This window comes from Malurus melanocephalus, unplaced genomic scaffold (assembly GCF_030028575.1).
Source record: "Malurus melanocephalus ecotype Western Australia unplaced genomic scaffold, MMel_1.1 scaffold_97, whole genome shotgun sequence".
Taxonomy (NCBI): domain Eukaryota; kingdom Metazoa; phylum Chordata; class Aves; order Passeriformes; family Maluridae; genus Malurus; species Malurus melanocephalus.
Window position 1 is genome coordinate 803587 of NW_026623329.1, and position 12080 is coordinate 815666.

Below are 12080 nucleotides of genomic sequence, written 5' to 3' on the forward strand. Positions count from 1 at the left end.
TTCAGCTGCTTGGGATTGTAAATGTTGGTTGCAAACACATGCAGGAGTGCACACACAACCCCCAAAACACGGGGAGAGCAGAGGTTTAGCAGCAACATTTGCACAACCAATCTGCCGGGGGWTTGGAATCCATCCGTGAAAACTGAACCRCGGYKTYGGTGCCAAGAAATTTCCTGYTCAGCTCTTAGCTCCCATTCTTTGRTGSTGTGAGGATGCAGGGATGAAAGACTGAAAGCATTCCCAACACCTTGCACTCCCAGAGAGACAATGGGCAGCCCAACAAAGCTGCTGGACCTTGGGAGGATGAGGGTGGAGCAGCCAGAGCTCCCAGGACAGGGAAGGACCTGGTTTAGGGGATGACTTTCCTGCCCAAGGCAAGGGGCTGTAATGAGATGACCTTTAGGATCTCTTCCAACCCAAACCACTCTCTAGGATGCTGAATTAGGTGCTGCTTTGCCTCCAGTTCAGAAATGGCATCCAAACATCTCAATCCATGCTCAGCACTGGGCAAACCTTTCATCTGTGTCCTACCAGGCACTTCAGTGCCAGCTCTGGCAGATTTCTGTACCCACCCTCGATGGCATCAGTGTCCCTCAGATCCAGCCACATCCAAACTGGATTTTGCTCTTTTCATGCTCGGACTGCAGCTAATTAAATCCAGGTCTGAGCATGGCAGGGGAACATCTCCCTCCTCCTGGACACAACCCTCTCTCTGCTTTTGGAAAGCCAAAAGCAATGGGATGGAGTGCAGAGCAAAAGGGACAATGGTTCCAACTCCTGCCTTTACTTGCCAAAAACTGGGTTGTTGTACAAGTGCTTTAATTCCATTTCAGCCTGGAGAAACAAGAGATTCAGCAGAGCAGGCCAGCTCCCACCTAAGCCCACTCTGGAACCTGCCCACCAATCCAATGCTCAGTTTGCTCTTTGGAGAGCAGAAAATATAAGAAAATCCCCTTTTAWTAATTTCTCAACGGTTCACCTACATCTCAACCATCTTCTAATACTACAGCAATTTTCACTGCCAGCCTGAGGGACCAATTCTGCCCTGGGCTACAACAAAAATGTGATTCCACAAGCAGGGAGACCCTCTGGATTCTTCAGCTTTGCCTTGGATCTGCTCAGAAATGCCAAATTAATCCCAGACCAACAAGAACAGGGAGCTGAGTGTAAATATGTTGCCTGCCTCTGTGTGCATATGCTACTTAATGGAGCATAAAAGGACAAGAATGGAATCATTTTTCAGATGCAGCAGATAATAATAATAAATAATAATAAYAAATGCAGGGGCTTGTGCCAAATGTCTGAGATCTCAAGGAGAGGAACTGACTGCAGGCAGGCGAGGAGCCAGGTAGGTGCTCAAACTGAGATGCAAAAGTCAGTGAAGTAAAACCACCATTAAATCAAACACTTTGTATCCTTGTCAAGTCCACTCAGGATTTAAGACCTTGCCTTCAGAGTAGTTTTTTCAGTTCTTTTTTCTTTCTAAGATGCTTATTCTTTGACAACTACTCCCTGTATGGGATTTATGGTCCGAACACTTCCTGGTAACTTGGGATTGCTTTTTTTTTTTTCCTTGCTGACCACAACCACATTACTCAAACCCTCCTGAACAGCACGAGTCACCGCTGGAATTCTGGCAAAAAATCATTTTTCTGTATCACAGCAGCACAACATTAAGTTCATATCACCTGAACTGTACCTCCATAGGCCACATTTGCAACTGATTTTGCTTTACTCTCCTTTCAGTGCACAATTTGGGGTGAGCGCTGCAGAGAGCCAAGCACTGCTTTGCTGAGCTCAATTTGAATGATTCTACATTCCTAGGTCCCAGTTCATGTATCTTTTATGTGGAAAAATCCAAAATTACACTAAAAGACAGCTCAGTAAGAAGCAGTGTTTGTGTGAAGGAAGAAGTACTCCCCACCAGACCGAAGAAAATACTGAGAGAGCAAAACACTTCACTGCTAAAACTGTGATGATTTCACCCCAAAAAAAAAGCAAATGGACCAATGAGAATAAAGGGAAACCCACAGAACTCACCCATCATTTTCATCCCASAGGATGCAGGTCTGGTTGGTGGTTCCCTGCCAGGAGGAGAGAAAGGGAAAACAGAAACAAATCAGTGTCAYGCTGTTTATGGAGTGTCTGGACTAGAGTGAGAAGTGTGGGATCTGTGAAAYCCCTCTAAAGTGCTCTAAGGAAGGTGTGTCTGGGATACACCAGATGAGTTGCTGTGCATCTCAGCCCTTGGAATGGTTTCTTCGAGGATGAGATTGAAAAAAAACAGAATAAAACACGCCTTGGTTTGTTCTGCATCACGACCACTGCAGAGGGATTTGACTCTGCCTCTCTCCTGACTCAACTCACAGATATTTCTCCTTATCCCTCCTCTCACACAGAATCCTTTTGCTGCTCCCTTCTGGAAAGTGGATCAAATACAGCCTGTGCTTTTGTGGGATGTGGTGCTCAGGAACACCACAGCCCTGCAGGAGGGGATCAGGTGTGTTTCAAGCCCCCTGGAAGAGGTTTGTCACTGACTCCATCTGTCTGAGGCAGCTTTGGAAAATCCCTCCAGGACAGTCCAAAGACACAACAGATCTGATATTCATGTTGTGGAGCCTCAGGAGGGCATCTCATCTCCACAACAAGGACGGGCCTTGGGGTRTGGAAATGTCCATCCCATGAATCTGCTTAGGGTTGAGCAGAGGAACCTGGAGGGAATTTTTGACTGCCTTGGAAAGCACARAGGACAACAGGAATATTCCAGAATTAATGGGAACAACCTTCCCCCCTGCCTTTCCCTCCTCGAGGAGGACCATTGTTACATCAAGTTGTTTTAATGATTATTATTCTCCTGTGATGACACCCACAATGAAAGGGTGTGACCTGGGGACAAGTGTGGCCAGCAGCGCTGTCACCCTCCTGCTGCTCTGGAAATGCAGCCAGGTTTGGGGAAGATTGAAAGGTCCTGCAGCAAAAAAAAGGTTCCAGGAGCCATCCAAACCACCTTATTCCTTGCACCAACACATTTCTGCCCTGCAGGAGCAAAACACAGCTGTGGGATGGGGCAGATTTCCAGGAACCACTTACGTTGTACAGATGGGAGAATTCGATTTCCAGAGGGGTGAGGAAGGACCGAGGGAATGGCTTCACAGTCACGGAGATGACCTTGGAGTTCAGAATGGTGCTGTTCCTGTGAAGAAGAGGGTAAAGAGAGGCTTTAGAGGGGTTTTTGTGGGGCAGGGAATCCCATTGCAACCATCACTGGTGGTGCAGGGTTTAGAGTACACAGCGCAGAAAGGGTTGACCCCATTGCTTTAATGATGAACCTCATCCTCKGCTCTCTGAGCTCCCCTCACAGCTGATTCACATCGATCCCTCCAAGAATCAGACCCTTTTATGAATCTTATCAATCCCTAAAACARTTAAACTTACAGTCTGTACCTATCCCAGAAATGAAATAATCCTGGACTCAGATTTTCTGTCCCTGCCACGAGGAAACAGAACTCATTTAGACTATGGCGATCCTTGTGAGTCCCTTCCAATGCAGAATATTCCATGATTTCATGTGCTTTCAAAAAAAAAAATGGAAATTTTTTATTTGGAAAATTTTTTGGAAATTTTTTTTGGGAATTTGTTTTCCCTCTCCAAGGCTGGTWATTTGATTTCTTAACCTGCACTGCACAGAGGCTGAGGCGTGGTTGTTTATCTGTGGGGCAGCACATGATCTGGTCTGGAGGCAGGGGTGTGGAGCTTCATTCCCTGAGCACCAAAAAGCAAATGGAAAAAGACCAAACCTTTCATCTAGATGTCTAAATGTCTGTGCCCAGATAAATATTGTAATAAATCTTGCAGCCCTGGGTGATTTTGCTCGTATGAGGGGAAATAAGTGAGGAGATATCTGCCATTCCTGGAAAGCCAAACTCTTTGGACAGGGAACATCTAAACACATGGACTTTCCTCATTTTTCTGCAGTTCACTGGTGTTTAAATAAGCAAAATATCCCCCACAACCAGCAACTAAAAATGCTGCCATGAAGGATTTGGTAATGGAGCAATAGATCCAGATCAGGCTGCTCCCAGCCCTTGTGGCATTCATGGACAAAGGAAATCCTTCCTTATCCAAATCTTCACCAGATTGGCAGGTACTGCTAAAATCTTTCACTTTTCTCTCTGTGTTTTATCTTTCTCTTTAAAAAAATAATTAGGTGGGAAAGATTTGCACTTGCTCAACAGCTGCTAAAAAAAAAAAAAAAAAAAAAAAAAANAAAAAAAAAAAAAAAAAAAAAGATTTAAAGAAAAAAATGGATGGTGATGGATGTGTAAATGGATTCTCAGAAAGCCACTGTTCCACCAACACTAGAGGTAACAACATTGATTTAACAGGGTACAGAACAAAAATCAAAAAAATATATCTTCTCCTTAAAAAAAAGGAAAAAATAAAGAAGAAGAAAAAAATAATCAAGTGTCACAGCCCCACTATCACCCTACAAAGGAAAAGTAAAGGAGTAAATCAATGGGAGTAGACAGCTGTAAGAAGCTAAAAATGGGTTTTGTTGAAAGGTAACCACCAGTGCATGTCTTCATTAGAGGCTGTGTCTGTAAGGGTCAGTCCTTGGGTCAGTGCTGCTGAATATTTGCATGAGCAGTGTGGATGACACCGAAACCTCCTTGTGAAGGCTGAGGGGTGGGTGGGAATCGCTGCAGCCAACAAAAACACAAAGAGCATTTGATTTTTCAGTGTGGTGAGTCCTTGGAACACAAGAGTCACTGGGGTGCAGAGCRTGAAGGGCGATCAGTGGCCAAGCGGCCACTGCTCAAACAGAAGCTGAAGGAGGCTTAAAAAAAATGGAGAGCAACTTTTACATGGGCAGCGAAGGATAGTGTGAGGGGGAACGGTTTTAAACCAAAAGAAAAGAGGTTTGGAATAGATGTCAGGAAGAAATTCTCTGTGCAGAGGGAGGTGTGGCCTTGGTACAGAAAAAATGTGGGTGCTCCATCCCTGAAAATATTCAAGGCCAGGTTAGACAGGGCTTGGAGCAACCTGGGATAGTGGAAAACATCTCTGCCCATGGGCAGGGRAGTGGAACAAGATGTTCCTTAAAATCCCTTCCACTGAGATGAAGAAAAAACTTCTGTCTGTACCCTCCTTGTCTGGATTCCATTGTGCTGCTGGGTCCGGCTTCACTTTGAGACGGGGAAACAGCAAAGGCAGCTCAAAACAGAGATCCAAAATCGATCCAGGTGCCAGAAAACCAGACAAAAAGTTCTCTGTTGGAAGGCTTGTCTGACAGTTCCTTGCATGCTGGGGGCTTTTCAGTCACCCACCCAAAGGCCCCGTGCCTGGAAGTGAAAGTCAGACAAATTCAGCCTGAAAAAGAGAAAGCCAGGCTGCTGGCAGAGAAGGTAATTAAACATCTGAGCAGCTTGTCGGGGGTGGTGGGGGACTGGGTGTCACGGGGAATCTTTCAGGAGGAAGATGAGTCGCTTTTCCTGAAAGCACGTTGCAGCCCAGCTTCTGGGAAGAAAACAAAAACACGTGGAGATCTGGCTCGAGCAGGRGCTCAGAGAAGCTCAGAGGGCTCCTGTGTGGCCACTGAGGGTGTGCAAAGAGCTGTGAGCACAGTGCTGGGGACACAGGGACAGCCAGGCTGGTGGCTCTCTGCTGTCTGTGTCCTCTGCAGCAGAGTCCAGCTGGGACCAAGTGCCCCTCTCACCTCCCCGGCTTGGAAAATCAGGTTTTGCACTTATCCCATCCAAAAATCAGGTTTTGCGTGTATCCCATCCCMATTGTCACAGCTGCCAAGATCCGCTGGGCTCTCTGGATCCAAGGGACAGAGTAATGCGTGACTCAGAGATGGAATTGCTGCTTGGGGGAGGTAAATTGGGACAATTAGGAACAGCTCAGCTGGTGCTGTTTGCTGAGTTAAAGCTACTTCTTTTTTTGTTTTTCCTTTTTTTGAAAAAATCACTCTGCATTGAATCAGAATGGTCCAATCCAGGGTGTGGGTCCACATTGCTTATATGTACCCAGGAACAGCTGCTCTCCTCAGTGGTCAGAAATATTTTTTACCCATGGGCWGCTACATGGTTATTTAATAACCTTCTCCTTTTTAATGCTGTGTTCATTTGCACAGCGCTGAAGTGAGAGGTACTTCACTACTGCTGCTGCTGCTTTCATTTCTCTACATTTTTTTTCTTCCTTTGACTCTCCACAGGTGATTCAAGGCTCGAGATTTTTTTTAAAGAGGGACTGTCCTTTAATTAAGGAACATCTTAAATCAGCTCTCCCGCAGGAATGCTGTTTGGAGGCCATGGCTGCCGCAGCTGCTGGTTATCAGAGCTCATTCCCTGCTTGGCCAGAGGAAGCTGAAATACCTCTGGATCATTTGAGCCAATGATGTTTATTGCCCTTCTGATCTAATTCCCACTGCTGTAATGGAAGATATTACAGAATACAGTTGGCTGGCTTGCTAATTCCTCTCTGCGCTCACTCGGAGCTCTTTTGCCATCGCCAGTGCTAAATCTGGAGGTATTTAAATGATTATCGGTGAGGAGAGATGCTCTGGTGTTTATGGTAAATGGGCTCACACTAATCAGTGCAGAACAGATTTAGAAGGTGCCTTAGGATGCTTAATTTACTGCCTTAGTACCAGTCTCGGGGAGGGAAAAAAAAAATAAAAAAATAAAAAAATAAAAAAAAAAAGAGCGAGAGGAAAAGGGAGAGGAGCGAAGAAAAGGGAAGGGAGCGCTGAACACAAAAGCTTTGGTGCCCGAGGCAGTTTGCAGCGCTGGGAACACGGCAGACATGTGCAGCCAGGCGTGCTCTGATCCCCTCTCTGCTCCCCGAGCCCATCTTGAGCCGTGCTGCTCTCCAGGGCTCAGCGTGGCTGGCAGCTCGCCGCCACCTCGGGGACATCGGGGCAGCTGAGCATCCCCCATCTGTCAGGGCWGCCAAAATCCCTCGTGACAAGGAGGGCAGGGTGAGGCTCTGCTCCTGGAGGGTGAAGGGTGGTGGGGAGGAATGAGACAGCAGCACTGAGCCTCCTCCTCTCATTTCTGGGGTGCTGCACGTGGGTGAGGAAAACCTTCTTGCTCCTCCAGCACTGGTCCCACCTGAACGCGAGCGTCAAAATATCCCCACTGTAAGTTAAAATCTGTCTCGCTGCACACAGGGATTTCTACTTTTCCCTGGAAAACCGGGGTTCTGCAGCCTGAGGGACCTTCCTGGTGATCTCCCAGATGCTCCCCATCCCCAGGCAGCCCCTCGTACCTCTGCAGGGAGAGGATGTTGCCCACGTTCCGGTACAGCACRGTCCCAACCACGAAGACGGAGGAGTCGTCCGACACTGCGGGAAATGGAAGGAGAGGGAAGAAGACAACAGCACTGAGACAATTGGGGTGGCAGCTGTCCCCAAAGGACACCCAGGGCTGGGATTTGGCCTTGTGTGGCCTTTGGGCTCTCTGTTGGGGCATGGCTAATGCCAGCGTCCCTGTGCTGAGATGGAGTGGCTGCTGTCACCACAGGGAGGGCTCAGCACWTTTGGCATCCCAGATTTCTGCCCTMACTGAGRCTCACYCATCCCAAACAGTGCTCCCCCATTCAGAAACTCCCAAATCCCTCTGACAGCACCACAACAGACAGATCTTCAGTGGGGAAAGGTCTCTTGCAGCCACCTCGAGGCCTCTGGAGCCATCCACAGCTATCAGGATATCAGAGAGAAGAGAGGCGCTTGGGCCGACAAGGGCAGAGGAAAGGGGAGCCGTTCCACTGCTCTGACCCCAAAATTCATGTGCTGCCCCTGGGGGCTGCAGCAGATCCAGATGAGCCTCTGAATCATCTGTGTGACCTCTGGGCATGTCGCTTGACCTCCTCCTTCTCCTTCTCCTCTTATTTTTCCTCCTCCTACTCTGCCACTGCCTTACTGTGCCCAGCTGCAAAAAGCAAGAACTCCCCCTGATAAACCACAGCAGAGGCAGCCCCAGGGCTGGATTTTCAGGGGGAGGAAAAGCGAGTGGCTGAGTGAAAAGCAGTGCTGAGGAAAGCACCAGGTGGGGCTGCTCTGATGTCTTGTGCTGAGGCTGAGCTGACTGTGTGTCTGCTCCATCAGTGCAGGACAGGCACACAGCCCTGCATGTCCGTCTTTCTTATCATCAAATTGGGATATCTGGTGAGCACATAACGGGGAGAAACTGACAGACAGGCTGGCAGAGAGACTGTGTCACCCAACTGCATAAATCAGTGTTGGCCCATGGAAATCAACTGTTCAAAGTCAGCTGCCAGTAGTGAGGGGGTTTGGATCTGGWCTCATGAAGCTGCCTGTCTTCATCACTTTGCTCAGGAGAGTTACTCCTACTCCCTGCAGCCAGAGAAAAGTGAGGATCTAAACTAATAGAGGTGAATTTCTGCTGGGATCGCCGAGTAAAACCCTCAAAAACTGCACCACCAGCAGGAGATACTGAACAACACGAGGCAGAAGAGCCCTGGGGGGTTCTCAGGAAGCCAAGGAGAGGTGAAGTTGTTTCCTCAGGGTGGATGTCACCTTTTGTTTGCTCAGTCACTATAGCTTGGGGGCCCTGGAGCAGCTCTTCTGTTGGATGCTTCCAACAGAAATCTGGAAAACAGCTCAGTAGGGAACTGGAYACTTTTAGGACAGCCCTCAGCCTCAAAGCAGCATGAGCTCTGTCTGGGTCTGGTGTCAGTAATTTGTCCAACAAGTGGTTAAAGGCTTCCAAAGGTGCAGCATTCCCAAAGAAACCGGGACAAGGCACCCAACTCCTCCCAAGGAGAGCTCAAAGAGTTGTCTGCAAGGCACAAAAACACACAAGGAGTGCTTGACACAGCYTTGCTCTGCCACTGACTCACTGTTTATCCTTGGGGGTGTCACTTAACTGTTCTTGGCCTCTCATTTCCCAAGTTGAAGGGATGGCTGATGCCATCCCCAGCAGGGAAAGCCCAAGACAAAAAATCCTGGTGTGACAACAAGAGGCCAAAGGTCTTTTGTAGCAACAGCTCAGTCTCCAGCCTCTGTCCCAAGGAAGGGGGAGGCAGCAGCTCTTAAAGCTGTGGGTGCCAAAAGGAAATCCCATCATTTCTCAGAGATCTGCCCAATTTACAGTCTTGCTTTTGAGAACTCCAGGCTCAATTCTGCCCAATATTARATGTCTCTGCCAAAAAATGAGCACTTTGAGTGTGTTGGTTGCTGGGGCTTTACATCCAACAGGTCATCCCAGAGCCCTACCAGTTTTCTTCCAGATCTGGCAGTGAGACAATCTTTGCTGAGGCATCACCTCCATGCTGGGGTTCATATCCACGCCCTGATGTGATCAGGAGCCTCAGTGACAAATGSCCTCTGAATTTCATCTCTGGGAGCAGGAAATTTCACACAAGGGCCATTAAACCCCCAGATCTATCAAAACTTGTYCATGCAGCAGATTCAGAGCCACCAGCTGCTCAGCCTGACCTGCTGACTCCCAGCTCTTCACCCTCAGATGCCTCCATCAGGTCTGGAGCCAGTCTTGCGAGGCATCTGTACCATTTTTGCCTATTTTTCCTGTTTCTTTAGGAAGAGATAAACATCCACACCCAGGAACTAAGCCTGCCCCTGAACTTCTGTGCGGAGTTTAGGGTGAGCTCTTGGTCAGGCCATATTTGAAAGCCTTCTTTGCACTCATCAATGCTTTTGGTGTCCAAATATTTGTGAGCAAATCCAGCTGGGCTGGAAGGGGGCCGTTCAGAAAACGAAAGAGGAATTTTCTGCTGGAATGCCCTGGCTGTGCTGCCTACCTGAGAGCCCTGAAGACAGGATGTTCTTGGAGACAGTCACCTTGTCCTCCGAGTTCTTGGCCCAGTCCACCATTCCCCTCCAGCCTTTCATGGGGAAGGTGATGTCGGTCGCTGCGTTCGCAGGCAGTTTGTGAATGCCAAGGACTGGGGAGAAGCAAGAAACAAAACCAGTAAGTGATACCAGCTCCAGTAAATTCCACATGTACTCAGGAAAACGTGGGAATTGCTAGTGGGAAATGAGATACACTGGATCTTGGGAGCCATAAGAATAATGCTCTCTTGGGGTAAAGTCTATGCATGAAAGAAGATAAAACCAGAGGTTAAGATTCACTGAAAAAGTCCTGACTGCACTAAATCTGGGTGAGGAGAGATCAGTCTGCTCCAGTACCTTATCTCCAGGACTGGCCAGGAGCAGCTGATAAGGAGAGTGAGAAAGAATGAGACATTTCTTGGTTTGTCCTCCCAGCAACCAGCAGGACTTCCTGGGCTCCTGGCTGCATCCAGATCATCAACTTTAACAGCCACCAATGGACCTCTCTTTTGTGCACTTTTCTAATCCCATCATGAGCCCATCTGTACTTTTTGGCTTCTGCAACCTCCTCTGGCAACAAGTTCCACGCTGCGATTGTTCATGCAATATCAATCAAACGCTGCCTACTGTTTGCTCGCTGCCTTCACTGGCTGCTGGGCTGTTCTTGTGTTCAAAACATAAAAGAAAGAATCTAATTCTGCCCAGTTCATCATCTGTTCTCCATTCTGTAGATATCTCTYAGATCTCTCTGTGGATATCTCTTTTTCGTCATGAAATCCTAACTTCTTTGGACAAAAGACACCCCATGTTTACATCCATGTCTTCCTCCAGACCTTTTAATGTCCCACCACCTGCTGCCTCCCCTCCTTGCCTCCCTACAAGCCCAGGTTATCCAAATTGCACAGTAATTAACAGCTTTCAGGGGTCTCTCCCCGATGTGGAGAGTGCAAAGGAATTCACCCAGATTGTCCGTGACTTGGTAGGAATCCCGGAAATCTTTCATGCGAAAGCCGATGACATCAATGAAATCCTCCACGAGCCTGAACAGCTCCTTGGCGTTTGGTCCTATCTGAAAAAAAAAAGAGGCAGAATTTGGAATAGGTYAGATCCTAATGAGCACAAGCAGGAGCTTCTCTGTGGGCAAGGGTTTCTGCCCTCACATGTGAACTGGAAGCATATGCTGGGTGTAATGGGGTGTTATGGAGCTGTGGAAAACAAGGATTGAGAAATCCTAAAGAAAAAAAGGAAAAGGAAAAGAGAAAAGAAGAAAAAGAAAAAGAAAAAGAAAAAGAAAAAGAAAAAGAAAAAGAAAAAGAAAAAGAAAAAGAAAAAGAAAAAGAAAAAGAGAGAAAAGAATGCTGTTATGACACTCAGATCAATAAAATGTACAGTTGAGGGCAGGATTTAAAACAAAAGGAAATATTTTATACTCTCCAGAGAAGAAAATACCCTACCCATTTCCTTTCATAAAWYCATAGAAATACAGAATGGTTTGAGTTGGAAGGAGCCTCAAAGATCATCTYATTCTAAATCCTTCTATTGAAAGCAGCCCCACAAAGGACACCCCTGGTATCATGTTGAATCCCAGGCAGCCTGATTTTCCAATTTCCTGTTTTGCTGACAGGATCTCACTCCCAAAATAATCAAATTCATAGTCCTCAGCTATCCTGGATTTTCTCTGCATCTTATTTCTTTCCTGGTGTTTCCCCAGTGATACAGACACTGATKGTGACTGTTTTTTTACCTATACTCTGCCAACTTAACACAGGACTGTTAAACAATAACTGTTTTTCCAGTGAAAACATAATCCATAAAAAAAATTCAACTTGGAGCAACCTCTGCAACTATATGTCTTTTCCTCAAAGAACATTTGATGACAGTGGCTTAGCAAATAGCGTGAGAGGCTGAAGAAAAGCAGCTTTCACCTCCTCYTCCTTTTTCAAAACTTATCATTCATAAAAGGAAGAATTTACTTACAGGAAAGAAAATGAAATCATGAAATCAGAGATCAAATGTAACAAACACTCTGGAAATGAAATATGATGTTTAAAAAAAAAAATAGAAATGGAGTAAAATGGAGTAAAAGCAATGCAATGGATTGGTACGAAATGAGGTGCAGTGAAAAGGATCGAAACTTGCCAAAAATACAGACATTGAAATAGGGGGATTTGGGAACAAAGCAAAATGAAGAGACGATATGAAGTGCATGGAAATGGACCAAACCTTGCTGAATTGATGAACATTGAAATTGGAAGATTTCCTG

General features: G+C 46.8%; 1 protein-coding gene across 1 annotated transcript in view; it reads right to left on the reverse strand.

The window, feature by feature from the left end:
- Positions 1–4467: 4467 nt before the first annotated feature.
- LOC130575109 (adhesion G protein-coupled receptor B1-like) overlaps positions 4468–12080 on the reverse strand; it is a 16211-nt gene continuing 8598 nt past the window's right edge. Inside the window, exons 4-7 of the mRNA XM_057368795.1 lie at positions 10778–10886; positions 9787–9930; positions 7273–7348; positions 4468–4486 (exon numbers count right to left, since the gene is read on the reverse strand). Of these exons, the coding sequence (XP_057224778.1) occupies positions 4468–4486; positions 7273–7348; positions 9787–9930; positions 10778–10886 (348 nt within the window). The remainder of the gene's footprint in view (positions 4487–7272; positions 7349–9786; positions 9931–10777; positions 10887–12080) is intronic.